Source organism: Trichoderma aggressivum, assembly GCF_033847375.1.
Source record: "Trichoderma aggressivum f. europaeum strain CBS 100526 chromosome Unknown scaffold_017, whole genome shotgun sequence".
Classification (NCBI taxonomy): Eukaryota; Fungi; Ascomycota; class Sordariomycetes; order Hypocreales; family Hypocreaceae; genus Trichoderma; species Trichoderma aggressivum.
The window spans coordinates 362,858-386,496 of NW_026946383.1; the positions used below are offsets into that span (position 1 = coordinate 362,858).

The following is a 23,639-nucleotide window of genomic DNA, read 5'->3' on the forward strand; positions in this document are numbered from 1 at the left end:
ATACGATGAAGAAGAGGGAGAGCCTTTTTAAGTGTCGACAGGTGCCTTGGAATGTGGATAAGGTTACACATGTCAGGTACTTGCGGCGCATGTGGCGTTGTATATAAATCGTTGATTGTTTTAGACGCAAATTAATCGATTATGAATACAACAAATGATGATTATACAGACATGTTGACATTTTGAATGAGCAATCTTGATCGGTGGTTGAGTAGATGTAATTATTTCCCGTTACCTTGAACCCTGCCATCAGATGATCTGATATGAGGTTTTTCTCCCTTCATTGATTCAACATTACAAAACAGAGGGTAGAACAAAAGATCCAATTCGAATTCTTCAGACAAAGAATACTTTTTTTCCAAGTACATTTACTGATTCGGAACAAGAGCGAGCAGGTTTCGTCAAGTTGACGAAAGCGGAATACAGAGTCTCGCCGAACAGACTTGGAGCTTTTCACTTTTAGACTAGCTTACAACAGGTTGTAGCAGAATATATGTACAGAGTTTTGCTCAAACTGAAATATAAAAAAAAACATTGATAGCTTACTCTAGTAGTGATATATATCCCCAGTAGCGATAGATGCCTCTATAGCGATAACTCTCTCAAGCAGCAATAGCTTTCTACAGTAAATATCTATTGGAAAGAAACAAAACAACCCAATAAAATAGTTCATGAATGAATTTACCTTCGTATAAATTCTGCCGTTGAAAATGAGGGGTGAATCGGCCCGTCCATATCATTAACCACATCCTTAATCCAAGGAACGCCCCAGTTGTGCCACAGCTGCCTCTCCGGCTGCATCCACGGCTGCTCCATATCCGCACGATCGACCGTGCCAACTACAACGTCACTCATGTCTCTGAACTTGAACGGCATGGGATAGATGAGGTAGGCAATGTTAGTGCCGCACCGCCCGCAGAAGGACCTGTATATCCGCTTGTCCACGTCCCAACCCTCGATTTTTTTATTTGTCGAGCAGAATACACGAAGCCATGTTCCAGAGGTAGATTCAACACCTGATAAGATGCCATGAGCCGGCACATATGGCGGTCTCTGAGAATCACCCGTCGCATCATGCGGTGCAAGAGAGAGGCTCTGCATGGCCGTCTCATCGACCTCCTTCTTGGGTAAACATGAGATGGTAAACATTTCCTGCGGCGTGAGGCACCACGTCGGCAGAATTGAGCCCGTGGCAGATCGACAGTCGTTACAATGGCAGATGCCAATGAGCGGCAGACGTGGCGTTGTTGGGTCTGAAGCCTCTTCCGGTGCGTGAACAAAATGAATCGGGCGTTGCTCAAAGGAGGGGACGTTGATGCGATATCTCACGGCACCGCAGTTGCAGCCGCCATGGATGGTAATTGGCTCATGAGGAAGTGGCATAATTGAAATACAACGCAATGATACTCAGATGCGAATTTTGTGATTGTTGAAATCAAAGTCTGTAAAGCAATAGATGACGAGCGGAGGTCTGAAGGATTGCTAGCTCTTATAGATAACGTCTCACAAGAGGGGGGCTTACGCCCGCATCTTGGAGTCGTTCCAAAGCGACTAGTAAATATCCGCCCGTAGAAGCATGTTAGATTCGCAAAATGGGGCCCGAAAAGGTGCATTGCAACTTCTGGGTATGGTCTTATGTTTTGGAATACTTGCCTTGACTCATGCGTTGGGTGGATGCTTACCGTACAAGTGGTAACAGAGGTGGAGAGAGTATAGGTAGAATAGATCATTCAGGATCAAAGAAAATGAATGTATTGAGATAAATATCACAAGATCCACCATGTACCCAATTCGTATATGTAAGTTGTTCCTCCATAAATGTTCATGTCGCCTTATATCGTGTTCCTCATATGTCCAAAAACCCATCCAAGGAAATACCCGCCCAAAATGCTATCAAAAAACACCATGACTGTGCCAAAATCATAAACCACTTCACCACAGCCTCCTCTGGTAGTAGACGGGCCTGTCTGACTGGGCCAGCCTCTTGATCTCATCCTTGATCAACTTGCGGCGCTCTGCTGCTGAAATCGGAGCCTTGTTCTTAGCCAGCGGATCAGGGTGTTCCACAGCCCAGGACTTGTCCGCGACGCTCTTCTGGATTGTTGCAAGCATTGCCAGTTGCTCCTTTGTCGGTTCGCCATCAGGCACGGCAACGCTCTGTTCCTTGTGTTCCTCCTCTTTCTGCTCCGGCTCCGGCTCCGGCTTAGACTCTACCGGAGTCTCCTCCACCTGAATCTCTGCATCCGATACCTTGATCTGGGGGTTCAATTCTCGAGCTTCCCTAGACCATCGTTGCGCCTCTGTTTCAATCACGAGCAGCGAGCCTTCATCCAGATCCGCGAGGGCTCCCCTGAACTCTTCGGGTAGATGCGCCTTGGGAGACTGGCGCGGCCGGATAGCTGCTCGCAGCTCCCGCAGAGTCCGCTGCTGAATGGCGTAACCACTGAGAAAGAGAGCGCTTGCACAAAGAAGAACTGTGCGTGATCGAGAATTAGAAACCAATTCGCCCTTTTTTACTTGGAATGTTTGTGGGGGAGAAGTTGCAGCCTTACTCATAGAGGCCGTGGCCAGCATGGACACTTGACTCGAGGTGAGGAGAACACGCCGCATATTGAAGCGAAAAAAAGACGACCAAAAAATTATGTATATTTCGTGTAACCTAGAAACAAAAATTTGATGCAAACACGAGATGACGCCTCGTTTTGTTTGATGCCATTCACGTCATGGATTAGTTTGGATACACAAAAGACGGGATCTCGCTCCTACAAGGATCAATGATCGGCAAGGTTGCGCCCGACGCCTGTTGACCCAGCAACAATCTTATCGCACGAAATCTAGGCGCTTTCAAACGCGACTCGAGCTGCAATTGCGAAATCCATCTCGACGTCATCGCTTCGAATTCCCAAAATTGCTTCCTCTCCTGCAATTCCTCCAACAATGTCGAAATTCAAAAACGATACCGTCCAGGCCGATGCGCGGCGCTTCCTCGACGACCGCGGCTCCTCCGCCGCCCTGGCGCCAAACGGTCTCAATCCCGCGACAATCATGGAAAAGGCCGTCAAGGACCGCATTGTCGACTCGTACTTTTACAAGGAGCAGTGCTTCGCCCTCAACGAAGCCGACATTATCGACCGCGTCGTGGAGCACGTCAATTTCATCGGAGGAACGCACGGCGCCTCGCAGAAACCGAGCCCTTTCCTGTGTCTGGCGTTCAAGCTGCTCGAGCTTGCCCCCAGCGATGCGATTCTGAACGAGTACCTGTCTTATGGGGGGGAGCACTTCAAGTACTTGCGTGCGCTGGCGTGCTTCTACGTGCGGTTGACGAGGCAGCCAAAGGACGTATACCAAACGCTGGAGCCGTTTCTGGAGGATCGACGGAAATTGAGGCGCAGGGCGAGGGCGGGCACGTCGCTTACTTTTGTGGATGAGTTTGTGGATGACTTGCTCACAAAGGATCGAGTGTGTGCGACGAGTCTGTGGAAGATGCCGAAGAGAGAAACGTTGGAAGATTTGGAAATCCTGGAACCCAGGGTTAGCCCGTTGGGAGACCTTGAAGATTTGCTGGAAGAGGACGAGAATGAGAATGACGACGAGAGAGCAAATGGGGAGAGGGAGGAATCTGGTGAAATATCAGATGGGGAGATGGAAGTTGACAGGGATGACGACCGGAGAAGCCGTAGCAGATCGCCTTGAGCTCTATGTCCAAGCGTTGATGGCTCAGCGAAGCACTACGACTCAAACACCAATCCGACCTCTGTCCGATCCAGTTCAGGATCGGGCTAAGCAAAGTCTTCACCACTATACGTGAAGGAGGATACGGCCAAATCATGTGCTTACAATAAACCCTCCTAGAACCCATATACCAAATGGTTCAAAACGAGGCGGCCTCTACCTGGATATTTCACGTGCTAATAAGCGCTTCGAAATTATACGGACAAGAATACGAGCAATCTCGACTTGTTTCAGAGACAGCTATGAGATTGAGAGGATACCCAAGATGAGCTAATTGGTATATAGCAGCTGGTCTCACTCAAACAAATAACAATGTAGATGATTCATCAAGTCATCAAGTATATAGTACAAGCCAAATCTAGCGACATCCCTCCCTTCCCCATTCAAAGGGTATACAAAATTTTATATATGCTGAGTTACTCTTCACGTCGCCATCAACTTTACCATCTTGTCTGCCAATGTCAATAGTCTCCTATCATCCCAATATTGGGCAATCAACTGAAGTCCAGTGGGAAACTGGTGGCTCTGGTCGATCTTGACCGGAACGCTGACGGCAGGTAGGCCGGCAAGACTGGCCGGTACAGTAAGAACATCGTTCATGTAAGCGTCAATACTGCTTCGTTTCATAATGTCGCTCAACTTGGGTGGGTATGTTGGCGCAGTTGGTGACAGCAAGAAATCCACCTGGACAGGACCTTGCTTGTCTTCCAGGGTAGTGTCGGCAGACATTTCGCTCAGATCAAACTGCCTTGGTTCGTAAAGCGGGTTATCCAGCTTGAAAACTCTGTCAAAGTCTTGTTGAATAAGCCGTCGTATCTTCTGGGCTTGGATGAAATAGTTGTCCATGGCTTCAGAGCTAAGACTGTAGGTTCCCAGGAGGATTCGGCGTTTGACTTCGGCACCGAAACCAGCGCCCCGAGCTTCAGAGTACAGAGTCTCTCCAGCTGCATCTCCTTCAGGGCCACGGATGCCATATCGTACACCATCATACTTTGCCAGGTTAGATGACGCCTCAGCGGGGGCGAGAATATAGTATGCGCAAAGGGCCTCCTTCGTTGAAGGAAGAGACACAGGAACTATACGAGCACCTTGTGACTCTAATGCTGAAGCGGTAGCAGCCCAGGCGTCACGTATCGCGGGGTCCAGCTCGTCGATGTTGTATTCGACGGGTATGCCAATGGTAAGCTGGGATAGGTTTGGTAGAGTTGCTGGCGCAGCTTTTGAACAGCGCTGACGGGTCTCGACACTCAATGATGTGGGATCGTTGGGGTCATGTTCTTCATACAGCCTCGTATCAAATACCAGTTGCTGGATAGACTCGACATTTCGTGCCAGTAAGCCAACGGTGTCTAGTGAATTCGCGTACGGAACAACGCCGAATCTCGAGAGCATGCCGTAACTTGGCTTATACCCAACAATACCAGTATAGGCAGCCGGCAACCTGACTGAGCCGCCAGTGTCTGTGCCAAGCGCAATGTCTGCGTCGTCAAGAGCAACTGCGACCGCACTGCCTCCAGAACTTCCTCCAGCAGACACATCCTCGCCAGATGGTGCCAGGGGATTTCGGACCGGCCCATGGACAGAGTTTACAGAATGTGACCCCATTCCAAATTCGTCCATGTTCGTCTTCCCAACGACAGAGGCTCCGCGTGCTCGAAGTTGGCGAACAATGGTGGCCTCAAAGGGAGAGGCATGCTGGCCTAGGACTCCGGAGGCGCATTGCGTCGGGAACTTCTCCGTGGCAATGTTGTCTTTGACGGCTAGTCGGAAAGGTTTTGCATCGGATGTTGGTGTCGGAGGTGCAGAGCTTGGCTGTAGCTTGGCTGTATTCGCGATCTTGTCAGTCAGAGTTGAGGCTTTGCATATCCATGCAGAGACTAACTGCTTGCCACAAAGTGGTTAAAGGTGCTCTGTGAGCGCCGCAAAGGCAGTTGGCCAATGGACCTGCTATGGTTCAGATGCCATTTCGTCCTTGCCAGAGCACCACGGCGAACAACAGCCGCCGTCATTGTTGAATTCAAACCATCAAAAAACGCCGTCAGAGAGTTGCAAGATTTTGGAGCAAGGCCGAAAATAAGTGCACTGATATGACTGTTAGTAGCGGCATCTTGTTAGTGGGTTTGGTGGGGTTCAAGTGCCAGGGAAGCTCCCCACCGTTAGTGCCAGGCACTAGCCTCTGCTCTGTAAATTCTGGGCTACTTTATTTCTCCAGCTGTGCTTTTTCACATTCCGTCCATCTTCATCTTGGCCACATCATTTGGACACATTCGACACCAGCAGCACATACCCTTGTCTTTGATACCTGAAACTGCCGCCGATGCTGCTCTCGAATATTGCTCATCGGTAGTCATCATGTCGGCCAAGCGCGAAATGGAGGAGACAGACGGCGAGACGCCAGAGCCGCAGACGAAACGCGCAAAGCCAAACAGCTCCAAGACGCGCCAGCATCAGAACTCGGGCATCGATCCGACGTGGGGGCAGAAATATGTGTTTTCCAGCAGCGAGAATGCGACGACGATTCCAGCAGGAGAAGAGTCGGAGTTTGAGGATGACTCCGATGCCATGGCATACCTGATGTCTGTGAGGTAAGAGACCATCTCCTTTCTGCAGCCTCACGGCTAGCTCGAGATTTCATCTGCTGAACAATTTCCGTACCTCAGACCGCATTTACTGATATGGTGAGTACTCTAGAAAACAAGCTTCTTCTATACCGCATCTTCTAGTCGCACCTCCAGTCCAAATTGGGCCACAGCTTCCTCCTGGGTTTGATCGAAAGCGAGAAGACGAGTCAGAGGAAGAGGGCGAGCTGGATCCGAACCCCGATGCCATCGACGTTTTTACCGCACCTAAGCCGAAAGGCTTTTACGAGGACGGTGCCTACATAGGCATCTCAGAAGGGTGGGGAGTCGATAGCGACCAAGATGACGAACCTGGCGAAGAGAACCCTGAAATTATTCAAAAGGCTGTCAATGAGGCATACTTTTCCTCTATATTGAGTCAGTACTACCGCACGCGCGATATCCTTCACTCAGAACTGCCCGACAATGCTGCAAGCCGATTGTCACGCTCCCAGGCCACAGAGGCCACGTCCTTTTCGCCTTCTACAACAAAGTTATGGACGCGCCTCCTGAATACCACCGAACCCCATCCTATCCAAGTCGCGCTCATGTCCAAAGACACGGTGCTTAAGATTCTCCGTGTCATGATTGGCGGCAAATTTCTTCAGAGCGGACACAGCATCCCTCAACGGACGAGCCACTGGCTCTGGGCATTGCTGGCCAGGCTTCCTGACGTGGGGGAGCTCAACCACACGGAAATAGGATGGATTCGTGATTTAGGACGACGAGCAGTGCTCCTAGGGAGAAGCTTGGCGGAGATGGCCGCTCTACGAGATGAACTTGCAGAAGATGGATTTGGAGTCAATGACAATGTCGACGCTAGCAGCAGCGACGAAGAAGTTGTGGCAGAAGCGGTTGAAGAGGGAGACGAAGATTTTGATGTTCCACAGGTCGATGCCACGGCAAATGGCCCACCTGACACCGAAGCTGGCATCCTGGATTTTCCACCAGCCTCTATCGCTATCCCCAAGGATGAAGTCAAGACACCCGCGGAAAAGGATGGCGAAATTATCGACGATGGAGAGATTGCAAAGGCCAACGACGGCAGCGAAGATGAGGACGTAGCAATGGATACCGGTTCCGACTCCAGTGCCGATGAGGGTGAGATAACCGAACAAGCAGACGACGAAGCAGCTCTAGAAGAGGCCAAGCAGAAGCTTCTAGCAAGACTCGCCGAGAGCGAGCATGAGCGCCTCGAAGAAGAAAAACGAAGAAATGCAAGGATGAATATGAGAGCCACGCTCACCATGATCCTCACAGTTGCCGGTGAGTTTTATGGGCAGCGAGACCTACTCGAATTTCGAGAGCCATTTGTGGGTATGTAACTGTAGCAGGTTTGTGAATTCCTTGCATTTAATAGGCACACTTGATGATACATCTGCCGCCCTATGGTAATAGCTACCTAAGTATTCTGTATAGCCCTCCATAATAATGACAATATACCCCAATATGACAAAACGCCATGGCCGTTCTTTGTTGATCGACCCATGTAAAAACAAACAATAGTAATAATAAGATAGCCTCCATCTCCTAGGGTCACAAGCAGCTGGTTGAGCTGTATCCCGATAAACGCCAGTGCGCCAATGTTCCATCCCATACAGTTACACAATCCGGGAGATCGATGCCCAGAGATATCATGTCCACGACGTTGTCCAAGTCATGGCTCCGAAGCTTAGACCAAGAAATCGGCATCTGGAAAATCTTCATCCTCATTGCCATCCACGGCCATCTTTTTCTCTTCTAAATCCCTGGGCGCAAGCGCCTTCTTGATTCGAGAGTGCGGGACAGCAATTGGCCTGCTGTCGTCCCAATGGAACTGTCGGTAATCTGCCTCGGCTCCCTCGATCTCCCACTGATTTTCATCATAGAAGGCTCGCTTTCGAGACGATTCGCTATCAACGACGCTGTCCATGCTCTCTTGCGACATGGTGAGCTCGGGAATGTTGTCCAGAGCAGGGACATCCTCATCCATGAAATGAGATGCAGGCTGGGTATCCATCCCGCCAACCTTGTTGATTCCGCAGAACGGCAGCAGCTCGTTCGAGACTTGCTTTGCCATTACCGCCGACCGCCGCAAATCCTTGATCGCAACGCCGTTCGGGGAAGAGCTGGCTTTGGCGAGGTCGATGGTCTTGTAGCCTTCAGGCACGGACTTGCGCACCCGCATGCCGACGCTGAGGAGGTTCGCCTGGACGTTGGCGGGCAATTCGGGCCGCAGCGCGGGCTGGGTAGCTGCGGGATTGCTGGTGTTGTTGGGGTATCCGGTGAAGAAGGAGGTGATTTGGCGCTGGGCGGGATCGGCTGCTGCGCCGGCGAATTGGCGCTTGGCTCGGGGACTCGACATGATGGAGGCGAGGACGAGTGACGATGAGGGTAAGTTGTGATGAGGATGAAGCAGCAAAAGCGGCAAGAAAGAGAGGTTATATTCGTGGGGGCAGATGGTCAATCAGAGCCGCAATGGGTCAGATGACGTTGCGATTGTCTTTTTTCTTGAACTGCAAGACAAGGGTCTCTTTCGTCAGGAATGTCTCGCCCCTGTTCCCGGATTCCGGCCGAATGAAAGCTTTCCGATTGCGTCGAGGGATTGTTCAAGCAGGGTTGCACAAAAATGAAAAGAGGAGGGGAGAGCGGTTTTTATGCTCGTTACAAAGGAAAAAAAGAAGAGGAAAAGGAAAAAAAGGAAAAAAGGATGGGGGATGCGAGATTTGCGTTGGCCGGGCAAAAAAGTTGGTAAGCCCAAGGTTTTTGGGCAAATGGAGGCTGGGATAGCCCGGGGTGACGAGATTGGGCCAGATGAGTGCAGTGGGGGGGCTGCTTTAGGTTTTGAGGCGCGTCTGGCGCGACGGTTTCGCGTTAAGTGGTTTTCTTTTACTAAGTGGAATTTCAATTGTAAGTTGACGATGGCGTCGTTATCATGGTTGATTGAAGGCGAGATACTCATTGCTCAAAGTGAATATGTGATACAAGGTTTTTGAAATATTCCTGAATGAAAATGTAAAGTTTCGCCTCAATCATAGTTCAGCTAGGAAACCCAAATGGATATACTTGCGCCACTCTACATGCCATCTTGTTAGAAACCTTCACATTGCTACACTGACGCTACTTTATCAAGACAATCTACCCGACGCCATAATGCTGCTACTAGGTTCTCAAATTGGTTTATTTTATAATACTATTAACATTACATATACTACGGCAAACACTTGTGAACATGCTGTCATAAGCTAAACAAAATCCTCTCATCATTTACAGGAGAACCATGGCTCCTCTCACCAACATCAAGACCGAGCTGGCAAAGGACATGGCCTGTCATGACGGCAACACCAACCCCATCCCATGCAGTATGGTAGCTGGCAGTAAATTCACCACGCTTTGTACTCTGCCTACATCCCAGCCTCTCTCATAGCTTCCAACCTAAATGCCTGTTCTTCAAACCGAGTCATGAGCCCAGAGTCATTTCGTTCGCCACTCCCAGTCCAGTTCGGATGCTTCTCAGTATTCACCCACTGAGAATTTGGTCCAGCCAGCGGTTCAGTCTCTCCCGTCAGCTTCCAATCTTCAATCATATGCGCTGGTGGTTCCCAATCGGTTACCGGGTCAGGCCGCAACCCAAACGCAGCAGCCTCTCTAGCCTCCAATCCCTTGACAAAATCAATGGCAGTCTCCGCCGTAACTTGGACAACACGTCCGGGCTTCAGGTGGCTGATAATCTTGGTTGATATAGACTCAAAAGAGATGGGTGCGCTGAGTCCTTCCTCCACGCCTGTGCGAACCAAGTACACCGGAAGATCCCCGACGGTCTCGGATGTTTCCTTGTTGTATTTCTCGCCAGATACAACAATGAGCAAGGCCTGAAATAAAGGTTGAAGAATGTGATGATCCAGACTGCCCTCGATATAGTCGCTTTCGACCCATCTGGTATCTGAACACCGCTCTTCAGCATAGCTACTGCGCTGTGCCTCAAATTGGTTGCAGATGGCTTGATTAAGAGAGATGATATCACGAATCGTCAACATGGAAATCGTGGGTTCGTCAGGTAAATGGTGTGGATATATAAATTTGCAGATAAAGCGTCCATGGTCGATTTCGCTTCGATATGGACGGAACCAACGTCGGTAGATGTAGTTGTGAAGAACCACGCGGAGGAGCAGCCACCGTCGGCCGGGTATAATATAGACGGGCACTGACTTGTTACAGGTATCTATCCAATGGTAAATGGGTATTTCTGGAAAGCCACTGGCGGCGACAATGCGGACTGATGGCCTGTAGGCGTAGGTGGTGGCAGAATACGGAATATTGGCCCGGTGCTGTCCCTCATGTTCTGTGCGTAAGAACCAGAGAAGCTCGTCCCGTGTTGTTCCGGTAAGTGGCTGTCTATCTGGGCCACACAATTTGCCGTCGTTGTTTCTATACATGCCGAAAAAGTAAGGTAGATAGGTAGATGTAGAGGTATCTAGTCGAGGCGCTGGGGCTGCAGAGGTTGAAGTGGGAAAGTGTTTGTACCTGAGGATGGAGTAAGGAGAACAGAGTTTAAGATCCTCATAAACATGTCTCGATTATCAACTTTGGTTCCACTGCCTGCCTAGGTAATAAAAGCGATGTCTCATGACGCATGCTGAGCAACATTAGAGTTGGGTCGTAAGATTAAAGATCCTACTCATACCGCTTATTGGGCTTACTGTGGGAGTGGCTGCTCAGCACTCCGACTTGGCGATCCCCCACCCCAAGTACAACGTGCAGTTCAACTGTTGTACATGCAGAGGAAGCAATTCTCGTCTGATTGGTTTAACCTATCTGCTTTTATCAACAAATTCTCCTCGTATCTGCTGCTATCAATACCCTCTTCTTGTGTCCCATACAAGTGTCTGCTACGTGGTGGTTGTCAAGAGGTCTGCAAAAGAAAGGAGGAAACCAAAAAATGACCAGCATACGGAAATAGACAATCCGCACATACCCGCCACACTAAACTCGTCTAGAATGGCGAGCTCATTGTCTTCATGTCTGCGCGTATTCATTTTGCGGTCCCTGGTTGTTTGCAGACCGCTTGAGTGTACGGGGTATATATGCTGAGCTACTATGGACACTGGCTGAATAACCAATCCAGGATGCCGCCCAGCAAACCTGTATGCCGATTGGTCTATACGGTAGCCTAGTGTGCAGCTGCTCCTATCTCAATACATATCCGACATGGTATGCAATTGTTGGAGAAGTACACTGACAAGATGTGTTTCACGCGGATGATGTCTAAATGCTCATCTCACCACCTTGACTGACTCAGAAAGCCACAATGGGAAGATGTACAACTAGCCCAAGGATTGTACTACAATTACCCGTATTCAGTGGGTTTCTATTAGTATAACTCATCTTAATTTACAGGAGCTTCACAAAATATCACAAACAATGTTGCATCACTAGGTTGGCTGCATTGATACTAAACTAGTTGCCGTCGTCTTCATTGCAGTATTTCCGAAAGCAGTTACAGTGGACATTAATGAGCTTTATGACAGCAACGCCGTATAAATACAAATTTGCTTTAATTAGAAACAAAAGCACAATCGATCCGTCGAGCGAATATAGATTTATAAAGACGGTCCCTTCCCATATCATGCGCAATCCGTGATTACAATTACGCAGCCGGGTTCATTCGACCTCTTCGAAAGCAGCAGCTCAAGACTTGGGCAGCGGATGGGCATTTCAGCATAGTTCAGCCTCATACAACACATCACGGCATCACAGGTGGCGACAAGGCGACAATATTCGTGGAAACCTTTGAATTTCGCAAAAGCACAGTGCTATCCTCCACTACCCACTGCACTCCGGGTATGAAGCGATCCTCAAATCAGCGGCTCCACGTCATCGCGCCTAGTCAGTCCATCAAAGATCCATCTAGACACTCAAGTGAATGCTTTCTCCAGCCGAACACCCATGCAGTGCTTTATTTTTTTTGTTCCTGCCTCAAGAAACGACTCTGTGGTACAAGGCGCGTAAACGGAAAAACGAGAAGAATGATGTGCCATGCAAGATATCCGGAGACCCCCAAACGCCCCTGTGTTGGGTGTTCCATCTTCTATCTGCAAAGAGATTGATTATTTTCGCAAGGTATATTGTCTATCCCCCACGTCGATGATGTTTTGTTTTGCAGATCCGAGATGATCACCACCATATAACCATAAGAGTCATCAGTACCCAAGGAAAGAAAGCCGCCCCGCGGGCAGTTTACTTTCTTCGGAAAGAGCAGCCCTCGGTTAATCTGGCCTTACCACCGGTAGGCTGGCACAGGACGGTGGTGCATCCCTGGCAGATGACAACGGTCTGGGCGTGAGAGAAGACGGTGGTGATGGTGAAGCAGCCGGGGCACTTGACGTCCATGAAGAAGGATCGGGGCTGAGGAACAAGGGTCTAGACAGACGAATTCAACGTTAGAAACCCATGCACATGTACGATGGTGTCATTCGTGATGGCTTCGATTCGGTTCGTACCTTGAGCTTGTGCTTCTTGGCCTCAGAGGCCGCTGAAGGGTTGAGAAGGTCAACAGCGAGCACCTATGACAATATCCGGTCAGCAATTCTGTTTCCCTTTGACGTGTTGTATCCCCATTCCCCAAGTATGCCATCGATGCAATTCAATCCGAGTCGTCCTTCAGCGGTTTGGCCCCGAAAAAAAAGTTTGATGCCCTTCGTCGTCAGGCGACGAGTATCCTTCCGCCATCCCGGTATTCCCACGCATCGGCATCGATCCATCCTCCCAAAGGCAGAAAAAGGCTAGGTTGTCGCTCACCATCTTGTCTGATTGTCTCGAGAAAAATTTGCCGTAGAGTGTCTTGCGAGGGTCGAGGGTCTTGACGAAATCTGGCAAACGATTTGAGGCTCGCAAGCTGGAGTGAGAGGAGTTAAGCGAGGAAAAGTTCGGTGCACATTGAGGGGGCGAATCTCGTTCGCTGGCAACAGGATTTTTTTCTCCAAAGCGGAATAGCGTGATAGGGTTTGGCCGCCCACCAGCACGTGATGAAGTTTTTGTCCCTGTGTTGTACCCCGTATCTCCTTACGATTGGGCGGAGCTCGAGAAGCTCCATTGCGCTAAAAATTGTGAATCCGCGACTAAGGAAATATGGGGATTTTATGCACCGCCTTTGTGCAGAATCAGAGCTATTAGGTCATCTTTGTGTCCAAGGCAGCCAAAAAAGATGGCTTCCTTATTTTGTCTGCCTGGAGATTTGCGCGGCCCCCCACGACGCCAGCTGTCAACGGAGCTGGAGCTACTTTGCTTCATGCAACTGTGCCGTTTCGTTACTTGACGTTTCTCTCAGCTCTCGGCCTCTCTGCACAGTTACTCCAATCTTCGCATTCGACTAAAGCCTCACCATGGCCGCTCCTTCAGAGCAAAGAATCGCGGTTCCAATCGACGACCCCAACGCTGATACTGAATGGTAAGCTGCCCCGCGATGGTCGATGCGCAGCAATCTAACCCCTCCATAGGAATGACATTCTGCGCAAACATGGCGTTATCCCCGAGAAGCCACCCAGTCCGACTCCTATGATTGAAGAGGCCATCCTCGAGGCCAGGAGACTTGCGCACGAGAACCGACTGGAGGGGAAAGACTTGGACGAGCTCGACGAGCTAGAAGACGAAGAAGATGACGACTTTCTGGAACAGTATCGCCAGAAGCGCATGGCAGAACTGAGCAAACTACAGAAGAAGTCCATCCACGGCTCCGTATACCCCATATCCAAGCCCGACTACCAGCGTGAAATCACGGAGGCTTCCAATAACGGCCCCGTCTTCGTCAACCTCACATCCATCGCAGGCAATGTGGAATCAAGGGTTCTATCAGAGCTCTGGAGGCAAGCTGCAAAGGAGTACGGCGACATCAAGTTTTGCGAAATTCGAGCAAGCCAGGCCATTGAAAACTACCCGGACCGAAACTGCCCTACAATATTGGTGTACAATAAGGGAGACATTGTAAAGCAGATTGTGACCCTCATGACCCTGGCTGGTGCTCGGACCAACATGAGACAGATTGACGACCTGCTTGTTGAAGTTGGTGCTGTGCCAGATTCCGATATGCGAGTGGTCAAGAGGAGGAGAGCAGCGGAGGATGCTGAAGAGGAGCGATTGGCCAGCAAGACCATCAAAACAAGCAATGCTGGGAGAGCGCGGGTTGACAGCGACGACGACGATTGGGACTGAGCCAGGGCTATATAGAAATCAATCTCTGCCCAAGTCAGCATCCGCATCAAACTGCAGCCCACGCAAAGTCTCGATCTAATGCCACCCGCAGCTCTGCACCAGCCCCAAAGCCCAAGATGTGACCCAGTTGTGAAGTTTAGGTCACCAAGAGAGAGCTGGACATTCGCCGACTGGTATCCATACCGGTTTTCTCTGACACCCCGGTAGCTTATGATGGCCACGAAAGGGGGTCTCTGCTCCAACCGATAAAAATGCGGGGGCCTAGGATTCTTAGGGAGGCCGATGCAACTACGGCCAAATCTGGGCTTACTGGCAAAAGCTAAAAAAAAAAAAAAAAAAAATCAAATGCTATGGACGTATAACATGGAGATGCTGGCTCTGATGATGAAAGCACCACAAGGAACGGTACAGTGAGAAATGGCAACATCGAGTATAGGGCAGAGAGAACAACAGCTTTTGTCACGCAACATCTGCCTGGCAGGCAGCCCAGGATATCTCGAGCTGTCACAAAATACACCACGCACGCGACAAGGGTGGAGGCCGGCGTGGGGCTGCAGTGGTAGCGCTGCAAGTTATTTACGCCTAGCCCCTTGAACGCGTTGGTCGCGTTTCTACCGCTGTCACGTCGTTATATTCCGGCATTTGAAGCACTGGAATTGCAATTCACACGTTTCAGGTAAATGTTTGTTTGGCACGTCTGTGCTTGTCTGTCAAATGTCGGAAGAGCCGTCGTTGCCTCGACTGCCTGCAGTCTCGTGGGATGAACAATCCCAGAGCTTCTCCAACCAGCCCCGCAAGCGTCACCGTATTAGTTCGCGGCAAGGGAATCCTTCGTTGCCCTTGAATTTCAATTCCAGCGACCCTGCTGTCTTTTCTAGTGACGATGACCCGGGGCTTGACAATTATGTGGAAGGGAGGCACAAGAGGCGCTACGTTGGATCATGGTTCCAGCAACAGCTTGAATCGCCAGATTCCGCCTCCACCGACGATGTCACCCTTGCTCCCATTCAGACAAAGCGCTACTTGAAGAGAGACTTTGACAGTGGTGTCTTTCTGGGGAGCGATGCCACCGATGATGGCGAAGACCTTATGGAGGGCTTGGACCTCCCAGCATTGCCAAGGCTGCCACAGTTGGGAACTCGGGCCGTGCCTCAACTGTCTCAGGCAGAAGTAGACGCCCGGCGCAAGATTCAAGAGTGCCTAGACTCGGGCAATGAAACCGTGGATCTCATGTCCATGGGCTTGGAGGTGTTGTCGGATGATACCGTCAAACGCCTCAGTCAAATTGCTTGCATCCCGATTGTCGCCAGAGATGTTGCATTTGTGCAGAGGGAGCCGGAGCTGAAGCTGTTCTTAGCATCGAACAGCTTGACACGATTACCTAGCTCACTTTTCGACATCAATCACCTCACAGTGCTAAGTCTTCGTGGAAACCAGCTCACAGAGCTTCCCTCGGCAATCTCGAAGCTGAGCAACCTGGAGCAACTCAACATATCGCAGAACCGATTCAAGTATCTGCCCGCTGAGTTTCTCGATTTATTCAAAGTCGGAGGGAAATTTCGTGACCTTTCCCTCTTCGTCAACCCGTTCCTACAGCCAGAGCAAGCTACTCAATCTGACGGGGAGAACGGTGGCCAGAGTCTCTTACAACCGGCACCATACGCCTCAATCAGATACAAATGGTTATTCGATGATGACAAGGTGCCACGATATTTGACTCGATGGCTCGGCCGATCTCCGCTGCAAATCTCCGACTCCAATGGCCAAATTCTCTCAGAGTTCCGTCTCCCGTCAGGCGAGGAATCCTCGGTGACAAACCTGCCAGTCGCAGTAGGCAGTGATCAGTTTGGTCTCCCCGCTTCCATATCGTCACAATCCCCTCTCAAAGAGACGGCGCGGCCAAGTGTGGTGCCCAGCTTAATCGAACTGGCGCTGCAGAGCTGCTATCGTACCAGCCAGCTTCGGGAACTCGAGTCGTACATTCCAGAGGGGCTCTCACACCTCCAGAAGCTGCTGCAGCGCGCCTCTCGGCAGAGAGACAACGGCGGCGTGAGTTGCTCGACCTGTGGGAAGACGCTCGTAGTGCCTCGGCTCGAGTGGATTGAGTGGCGAGAGATATGTAGGGGCACCGTCCTTCCCCTGCCTGACCGCGGCACTACGAATGTGATTACGAGACCATTTACCAAGGACGAGACGGAGATGGCAGTGCCTTTTCTTTATCGGGCATGTTCTTGGCGCTGCGGACCCAAGGATTCAGAGAAGAATAAGTGGTGGTCTCTGGGGATTGTTAAACCGGTGGAGGAAGCTGGTTCACAGGGAGGTCGAGTGTAAGAAATCGTGAGATGTATAGAGCTTATATAACATTGCATGGGCGTTTTTTATGGGGGTTTTGGTTATTTTCTGGCATCGCAAGGGTGGTAGTAATCTGGGACGGTGGGCATTCTGGCATATGCATGGACAGCGTAGTCGATGAAACCTAGGAGTCAATGACAACGGGGGCAATATTCTAGATATTGCATTTATATCTTTCCAGTCCTACATATATACAGCTACGACGGGATACTAAACTTCCGGTGGCAGCATTCTATTTGATAGCTGGAGCACAGGGAAGAAACAACGCTATGCTGAGCTGCAGGACACTCCTCAAGCATCTACGTTGTTAGCTTGGTACTACTGATCGTCATCAACCTACCACTCGCATCAAGAAAAGTACATACCAATGGAAGCTAACAACCTAAATAGATGCTTGCGGAGTGTATAAATGGGTGCCCTCCTTGACCCTGCTTTCCCCAAAACGCCGAAGATTAGAAGTTTATGCCGAACCGATGAGGATGCTATTAAGAGGGCTGCCTGTAACGGGGAGTAAAAGCCACACTTTCAGCTCGACGATGAACCGGCTAAAGTCGAGGCCGACGGCCTGGCAAAGTTTGAAGACCTTGGGTAAATCCAGGCAACGGACTGTAGCCAGCACTCCAGTCATCTTCAAATATACGTGCCAGCTGTGTAATGACAACTGAACATGATTGCATGAAACGTGGCCAATAGGCAATATTTCCTACATGATTCTATCATCTACTATCTAAAAGCAGAGATATTCCCATAGATTCCAGCTATTTTCCGATAGTACAGATATCTATCGCTACCATCTTCTAGTAGATTCTAGTAGATGGATTTAGACGTAGTATAGAATAGTAGCCAGAGTAGATGCAAGTATCTCTTAGTAGCTGTCCATAAACTTTGTATGCTGAATAAGAAAATATTGTGTCCAGCCAGCCAGCCACTCGCTCCCTTCACAATGGGATGGTGGATATCTGGCCGAGCTAGGGCGCCATTCCCAGCCTTGCCAGCATCCCAAAAAGGCACATTCTAGACTAGAGCTTCGCAGCCGGCAGAACATCGGCTAAACACTTTCCCCAGTCCCCACGCCCATTGAGGCGAGGTGGCATTTTAATACTCCAAATTGGGTGCTTAAAACATAGCATCCTCTTGTAACCGCTGGCGACACAATCACTTCTTCTCCCTCCTCCCAACTTCACGCGACCGCACCCAATTGCATCCAAACAATCGCATCTTCGCGCCCATCTTTCCAACTCTTTCACAATGGCCGATCAAGTTGAGGAGATCCTCGAGGTTCCCCGCGAGTTCTTCAAGGACGGCGTGCAGTTCATCAACCGCTGCCAGAAGCGTACGCATCCTCCCACCACGTGTCCTTGCTCTCACCTCTGCAATTTGCGTCGCCCAAGCTAACACGTCTTGCTTTCCGCTTTTTCTAGCCGACCAGAAGGAGTTTCTCAAGCTGTGCCAGGCCGTCGGCATCGGCTTCGGCGTCATGGGCGCTGTCGGATTCATCGTCAAGCTGAGTGCGTTTTTTTCAATTTTATTACCCGCTTCAAGGTGTGATTGCATGGGGTAACATTGTTGGCTAACGTGGGTTTCTCTGCAGTACACATTCCTCTCAACGGCCTCCTCGTCGGCTCTGCATAAATGTCTGATATTCGGCGTTTTGGGAAAGCATCGGGTTGATGCGATTGAGGGACGGAGAGGGTTAGCGATGGGATGATCGCTGTGTATATTTCTTTTTTTAAATCCGGGAATGAGTGGGACGCAATAGCACGTTTAATTGACTGGTTTGGGATACGAAAAGAATGGTCCTGCGAGTTACTGGTCTCCTATGCTGATGTTGGGATGTGATGTGCTTTTTTATATTCTGCTCAAAGAGAGATACTTGATGACCATGGTCTTCTAGGTTCATTTGCCGTTGATATTATTGAGGAGTTATTCTTTTCCTTGTGCTTCTGCTTCAAATGCTTTGCCTCCCCCGTTGACGTGCTATAACCACCAAGAACCTACGCAGATCAAGTTTCAGACAAAGCAGCCATTCCTTCACAGGAAGCCAGCCTCGAATTAATTAAACCAGCAGCACATGAAAGCTGCAAGGATGACGTGCCATTTAATCAACATGAAATGGGACATGCATATGAGTTTTGGTTGGTCGCAGGGCAGTTACCCTGCATTCGTTTTGCAACGTACGACTGGCGGTTGTTACAGCAGACACGAGGTTGTCTCAGACATCTAGATGATGCGCTGTCGCCGAAAATACAGTATAAAGCAGGGAGAAATACCAATCTCGACAATGTGTTCATTACTGACTCTCGTCCCCTCTTGCCGTGGTCTCATTGCGTGGATCTGTGTCACCCATCTGCATTATCTCGACCCCGTAGCACCAAACCACTTTATCCGGTGCTGGTGATACTCAGACTGTGCTAATCTATAACATCTAATCATGGTGGACAAGGGGAAATCAGTAGCTCTTCGAACAGACCCTGTCGTCATCGAAGCCTTGGCTGAACACACAGCAACGGTGATATTCATCCACGGCTTAGGCGATTCACCAGACGTACTATTTGGGCCGGTTGAGCACTGGAGAGGCAACGGCCACCTCGACCATGTGAGATTTGTGCTCCCCTATGCGCCCGTGATTGCATTCACCGCGGTAAGTGCTCTATTTCACTAGAAGCTTGTGATTCGAGGGCTGATGACATTGCAGAAAGGGGGAGTGTCGACGCCTGCGTGGTTTGACATTGTATGGTCACTCTCGTCTCTGGACTGCGTTACGTGGTGTTAATGTTGCTGCAGCAAGTCTACGATGGCTCTCCGGATGCACTCCAGACTGATGAAGACGTAGACGGCATGTTCGCCAGCAGAGACTACATCCAAAGCCTCATCAACGATGAAATCCGCGCTGGTACACCCGCAAACCGCATCATCGTTGCCGGCTTTTCGCAGGGCGGGGTGGTGGCTGTTCTCGCCGGCCTGACGTTTCCACAGACTCTCGCCGGCGTCGTGCTGCTCTCGGCATGGATACCGCTGATTGAAAACTTTAAGGAATATGTAGCCGAAGATGATGCAAGCAAGGAGACGCCCGTCTTTTTGGGCCACGGCATACAAGACCGCATGGTGACGCTGCGGTTGGCCAAGAAGAGCCGAGATGCGTTGGCGGCGATGGGATTCTCCATCTCTTGGGATGTATATCCGTGAGTGACCCTGAAGACTGCCTCCTATAGGTACTTACTGCTTTCTGGCTGTATATTTGAGTGCTCAAGGCGTCGGGGGTCATGCTAACGGGTTGGTGGTGGGCAGCGGACTGGGTCATGCGACTTGCGAGGACGAGCTGGACGATGTAGAGGCCTTTATGGACGAGAACTTGTCTTAGCTGGACGTGGAATATGATTTGCTAGTGTTTTGATGACCGAGTCTACTGAGGGTCTTGGGAACGTTGGATGAATGGGATGAGGCATGGCGAGTTGAATCGCCGCCTGTATGTACGAGTATGTACGTGCGTGCTTCGTATTGCCTCCGCAGAATGACAACGGATCAAAGAGTGGGAACTAGTGAATATCGTAGGCGCCTAGGCCAATGCAAGAAACAAGGGCATCTGTCCCACTCGAGGCCAAGAGGGGGATCATCCGCCGCGGTGTTCCATGCATGTGCTAATATTTTGACACCAGACAGCTCCATCTGCTGCTAAGAACAGATCCAATATGCTATGGAGTACATTGTAGTCTAGTAGTAGTAGTAGTACGAACGGAGTATTATTGGAGGTGCCTTGTATTACATGCGTACACATAATGTACGAAGTAAGTACGCTCTGCTTATATCAATCAATTGCTGGCATCGAGCGTATTGCAACACCGCAGGCATCAAAGTGTTCATGTTTTGTTAGCTGGCGTTTGTTTTGTGAGGTGGCTTATACATACAACATGGACGCCTAAAAAACCACGTCACCCCCCCTAAAATGATAGTTGAGCGATGTATGCAACATGTGCACTGCAGCGATTCATTCTCTTCCAGGCTTCCCGCATCACAAGTAGAGGGATAACAGCCCGGCCGCGATAAGGGCCACCACAGCTAATGTACCAGCTCAACTTTTTTTTTTCTGCATTGACGTCAGGTGTCATGCGTGGCGGCTTATGGATGGCCACGGCGGGCATTGCGCCAACTGATCACGCTATAGAATGAGACGCTGCAGGCTTTCCGGTCGCTAAAAACGAACCGCTGTTTCTGCCAGACCCCTCCACGTCTTACCGCCCTGTGGGGGCCTGCAGGGAACCTCAAAGCCCGGGCCTGATACCGACCGATACCTAACATAACAGAACATACATTTCGTCCATAACTTGTACAGACTCAACTCCCGCCTTCATCTCGTACGAGCACGGCACTGCACTGCACTGCACTGCACTCTGCCATGTGCTGCGGCCTGGCCGTCTTCTCTCCTGGTCCGCCCGTCGTGTCTGCAGTCTGACGAACTTTGCTGCTCCTGCTGGCCCGCGCTGTTTTCCCCTTCCAGCTATCCATCTATTTGCCTCCAGCTCTGTCTTGCCTGCTCTTATCAATAAGGCAGCGAAGCAAGCATCCCATCTTGCCATCCGTGCCGCGGCCGCGAACGAGTCCTATCGCTGCATCACCGGAATTGGCTGCTTTCTCACATTTGGAACTTGAACTTGATATCTCTTATCTCATCAAGGCATGGCGACGCCGATTGTTTCTCGACCATCCAGTCCGACGCCCTCCCAGCTGCCTCCGATGCCAGAGTCTCCCGTCTACTCTCTCGCGTCGACTGCTCTGCCGCTGTCTCAGTACAACCTGCCCTTACCGCCTCCCCCACGCCCGTTGCATGCTGTCATAACAAACGCAGACCTCGAGCGCTCCCAGGAGGCGTATGCGGACCTGTTGACTTCGGCCAAGGCCTATAGGGTTGCTCTCGCTGCGCTATCCACGGCTGCGTCTACCTTTGGCTCGGCGTTGGAAGCATGTGCGAGACTTAAAGAGGCCCGGTCAGAGCCCATTGGCCCCGCTGGGGCTACCAATATGACGGCCAGCTTCACCACCAAAGGTCAATGCACGGCGGATACCCTCATGTCTGCATCCGGAGTGCATCATCTGATTGCAAACCACCAGCAGATTCTGTCCGAGACGGTCTACCGCTCTTTCGAGGTACCCCTGCTCCACGAGCTCGACAAGTGGCAAACCGTCATTGGAGACGAAGAGGAGACGTATCAGCAGAGCATCAAGGCACAGAGCAGAGAGGTTAAGCGCCTGGAAAAGGAAGGCCTAAAGTTGCATAAGCAGAGGCGCCGGGACGTTGCCCGGTTCAGAGCCCATCTCGTCGAGTTGACTTATAAGCTCGACGGGTTGACGAGTCTACATGGGGACCATGCGAGAACACTGCTGAGGGAAAGCCAAGAGACGAGCGCGCGTATTGTCGATGCTAGTTGTAGTCTTGTGCGAGCCGAAGTGGACATATTCGAAAGCCTGGCCAGAAAGGGTTGGAGCGGCGGTGGCCTGGATGACGTCCTGGAAAAGGGCCAGGACTTGTTTGCAATTGAGGATGATGGCATCCACGGCGCTGGTGCAAGCGGTGGGGAGGGGGTTAAGCTCTTCTCTATCCTGCCGCCGAAGAGCATCCTTGCCGACACGACGTCCGAACCACGAAGCGAGAGTTTGCTGATGGACGCGGATCGTTATCAGGCGCTTAACGCCATGACCTCGGACCCCAAACCAAGCGGTGACTCTGAAAGCGTCTTCTCGGCTGACTTTAACAAGCCGCGCAATGCCCGCCCCTTTTCTCCACAGCCGATTCGGAGGGCACATACCGACGTGACATATGACTTGCTGGATAATCTTGTAGGCCCGTCGTCTCTTACTCTCCAGGACGACCTGTTTCCTCCGATTATGCAAGAGGGTATCAAGGAGGAGGAGGAAGCGGGCGAGGTTGACAATGAAATACACGACAGAGACGAAGACCCGTTGGAACCGTTGGAGCCGCTGGAGCAAGTATGGAACCAGACGCTCTCGGATGCCGACAGCGGGGAGCAGACTGAGCGAGAAATCGTGGATGAAGCAGAAGAACCTAGGCATGAAGAGGAGGAAGCAGAAGAGGAAAGGGGAAGACTGCCGAGGTTTGACTCCCACTTTGACGACAGAGACTCGCTCAATCCGATGAACGATTTGGAGCTTTCTCCTGAGGCGACATAGGGGCATATGCTTGGGATGTAGAGTCGCCCCCCTTTCTTTTGGGTTTTCTTTTTCTTTTTCTTTCTGGGGTCTCTTTTTTCCTTTACTGGTCACTAGCATGGTTTGGTGTTGGTTTTTTTTTTTTTTTTTACTCGCCGTCTATATGATTGAATGGCTTCACGAAATGATTTTGACAGATTGCTTACTTTTTTTCCTTTTGTTTTTTTGAAGAATCATGGATTCTTGGGAAGGCGGGCAAAGAGCCTTTTTTTTATTCTTCTCTCGTTTTCTTGCATACCTAGATGTCTAAAGCACATATTCAAGAGGGTTGTCACCAAAAAGAAGAAGGAGAAAGATACAGCTATGGACCCCAAGGATTTCCATTTACAATAAACAAAAAAAAAAGAGCTTCATCTCACATACGTACATTCCCTTTTATCCACCAGTAAACGCCTACAAGAGTCATGATTTGGGTACCCTGTGATGCTGATGCTGCGAACCTCTGCTTCGGTTTCGACGAACGCTGTTTTGGATGTCTAGTCATCCGGCCCTTTAGTTCGTATCGTGAATAACCGTCTCAGCTTCGAA

At 50.4% G+C, this 23,639-nt stretch overlaps 12 protein-coding genes across 12 annotated transcripts; 7 read left to right on the top strand and 5 right to left on the bottom strand.

The window, feature by feature from the left end:
• Nucleotides 1-681: 681 nt before the first annotated feature.
• Nucleotides 682-1,383, bottom strand: Triagg1_5105 (uncharacterized protein; the record flags this gene model as incomplete). Its single annotated transcript, XM_062899583.1, has 1 exon — nucleotides 682-1,383. The coding sequence occupies one exon, from the start codon at nucleotides 1,381-1,383 to the stop codon at nucleotides 682-684; it is 702 nt and encodes a 233-aa protein (XP_062755930.1).
• Nucleotides 1,384-1,932: 549 nt separating this feature from the next.
• Nucleotides 1,933-2,610, bottom strand: Triagg1_5106 (uncharacterized protein; the record flags this gene model as incomplete). The annotated part of the gene is made up of 1 exon (XM_062899584.1): nucleotides 1,933-2,610. The coding sequence occupies one exon, from the start codon at nucleotides 2,608-2,610 to the stop codon at nucleotides 1,933-1,935; it is 678 nt and encodes a 225-aa protein (XP_062755931.1).
• A 327-nt stretch (nucleotides 2,611-2,937) lies between these two features.
• Triagg1_5107 (uncharacterized protein) lies at nucleotides 2,938-3,693 on the top strand (the record flags this gene model as incomplete). Its single annotated transcript, XM_062899585.1, has 1 exon — nucleotides 2,938-3,693. One exon carries the CDS (start codon nucleotides 2,938-2,940, stop codon nucleotides 3,691-3,693), a length of 756 nt encoding a protein of 251 aa, XP_062755932.1.
• Nucleotides 3,694-4,155: 462 nt separating this feature from the next.
• Nucleotides 4,156-5,741, bottom strand: Triagg1_5108 (uncharacterized protein; the record flags this gene model as incomplete). The annotated part of the gene is made up of 2 exons (XM_062899586.1): nucleotides 4,156-5,555; nucleotides 5,615-5,741. The coding sequence occupies 2 exons, from the start codon at nucleotides 5,739-5,741 to the stop codon at nucleotides 4,156-4,158; spliced, it is 1,527 nt and encodes a 508-aa protein (XP_062755933.1).
• Nucleotides 5,742-6,084: 343 nt separating this feature from the next.
• Triagg1_5109 (uncharacterized protein) lies at nucleotides 6,085-7,675 on the top strand (the record flags this gene model as incomplete). The annotated part of the gene is made up of 2 exons (XM_062899588.1): nucleotides 6,085-6,317; nucleotides 6,424-7,675. 2 exons carry the CDS (start codon nucleotides 6,085-6,087, stop codon nucleotides 7,673-7,675), a joined length of 1,485 nt encoding a protein of 494 aa, XP_062755934.1.
• A 347-nt stretch (nucleotides 7,676-8,022) lies between these two features.
• On the bottom strand, nucleotides 8,023-8,694 carry Triagg1_5110 (uncharacterized protein; the record flags this gene model as incomplete). Its single annotated transcript, XM_062899589.1, has 1 exon — nucleotides 8,023-8,694. One exon carries the CDS (start codon nucleotides 8,692-8,694, stop codon nucleotides 8,023-8,025), a length of 672 nt encoding a protein of 223 aa, XP_062755935.1.
• A 1,039-nt stretch (nucleotides 8,695-9,733) lies between these two features.
• On the bottom strand, nucleotides 9,734-10,765 carry Triagg1_5111 (uncharacterized protein; the record flags this gene model as incomplete). The annotated part of the gene is made up of 1 exon (XM_062899590.1): nucleotides 9,734-10,765. One exon carries the CDS (start codon nucleotides 10,763-10,765, stop codon nucleotides 9,734-9,736), a length of 1,032 nt encoding a protein of 343 aa, XP_062755936.1.
• Nucleotides 10,766-13,711: 2,946 nt separating this feature from the next.
• Triagg1_5112 (uncharacterized protein) lies at nucleotides 13,712-14,537 on the top strand (the record flags this gene model as incomplete). Its single annotated transcript, XM_062899591.1, has 2 exons — nucleotides 13,712-13,776; nucleotides 13,826-14,537. 2 exons carry the CDS (start codon nucleotides 13,712-13,714, stop codon nucleotides 14,535-14,537), a joined length of 777 nt encoding a protein of 258 aa, XP_062755937.1.
• A 714-nt stretch (nucleotides 14,538-15,251) lies between these two features.
• On the top strand, nucleotides 15,252-16,868 carry Triagg1_5113 (uncharacterized protein; the record flags this gene model as incomplete). Its single annotated transcript, XM_062899592.1, has 1 exon — nucleotides 15,252-16,868. One exon carries the CDS (start codon nucleotides 15,252-15,254, stop codon nucleotides 16,866-16,868), a length of 1,617 nt encoding a protein of 538 aa, XP_062755938.1.
• Nucleotides 16,869-18,137: 1,269 nt separating this feature from the next.
• Triagg1_5114 (uncharacterized protein) lies at nucleotides 18,138-18,521 on the top strand (the record flags this gene model as incomplete). The annotated part of the gene is made up of 3 exons (XM_062899593.1): nucleotides 18,138-18,222; nucleotides 18,311-18,397; nucleotides 18,481-18,521. 3 exons carry the CDS (start codon nucleotides 18,138-18,140, stop codon nucleotides 18,519-18,521), a joined length of 213 nt encoding a protein of 70 aa, XP_062755939.1.
• A 799-nt stretch (nucleotides 18,522-19,320) lies between these two features.
• Triagg1_5115 (uncharacterized protein) lies at nucleotides 19,321-20,250 on the top strand (the record flags this gene model as incomplete). Its single annotated transcript, XM_062899594.1, has 4 exons — nucleotides 19,321-19,530; nucleotides 19,585-19,620; nucleotides 19,674-20,071; nucleotides 20,133-20,250. The coding sequence occupies 4 exons, from the start codon at nucleotides 19,321-19,323 to the stop codon at nucleotides 20,248-20,250; spliced, it is 762 nt and encodes a 253-aa protein (XP_062755940.1).
• Nucleotides 20,251-21,563: 1,313 nt separating this feature from the next.
• Triagg1_5116 (uncharacterized protein) lies at nucleotides 21,564-23,072 on the top strand (the record flags this gene model as incomplete). The annotated part of the gene is made up of 1 exon (XM_062899595.1): nucleotides 21,564-23,072. The coding sequence occupies one exon, from the start codon at nucleotides 21,564-21,566 to the stop codon at nucleotides 23,070-23,072; it is 1,509 nt and encodes a 502-aa protein (XP_062755941.1).
• Between the last annotated feature and the right edge of the window lie 567 nt (nucleotides 23,073-23,639).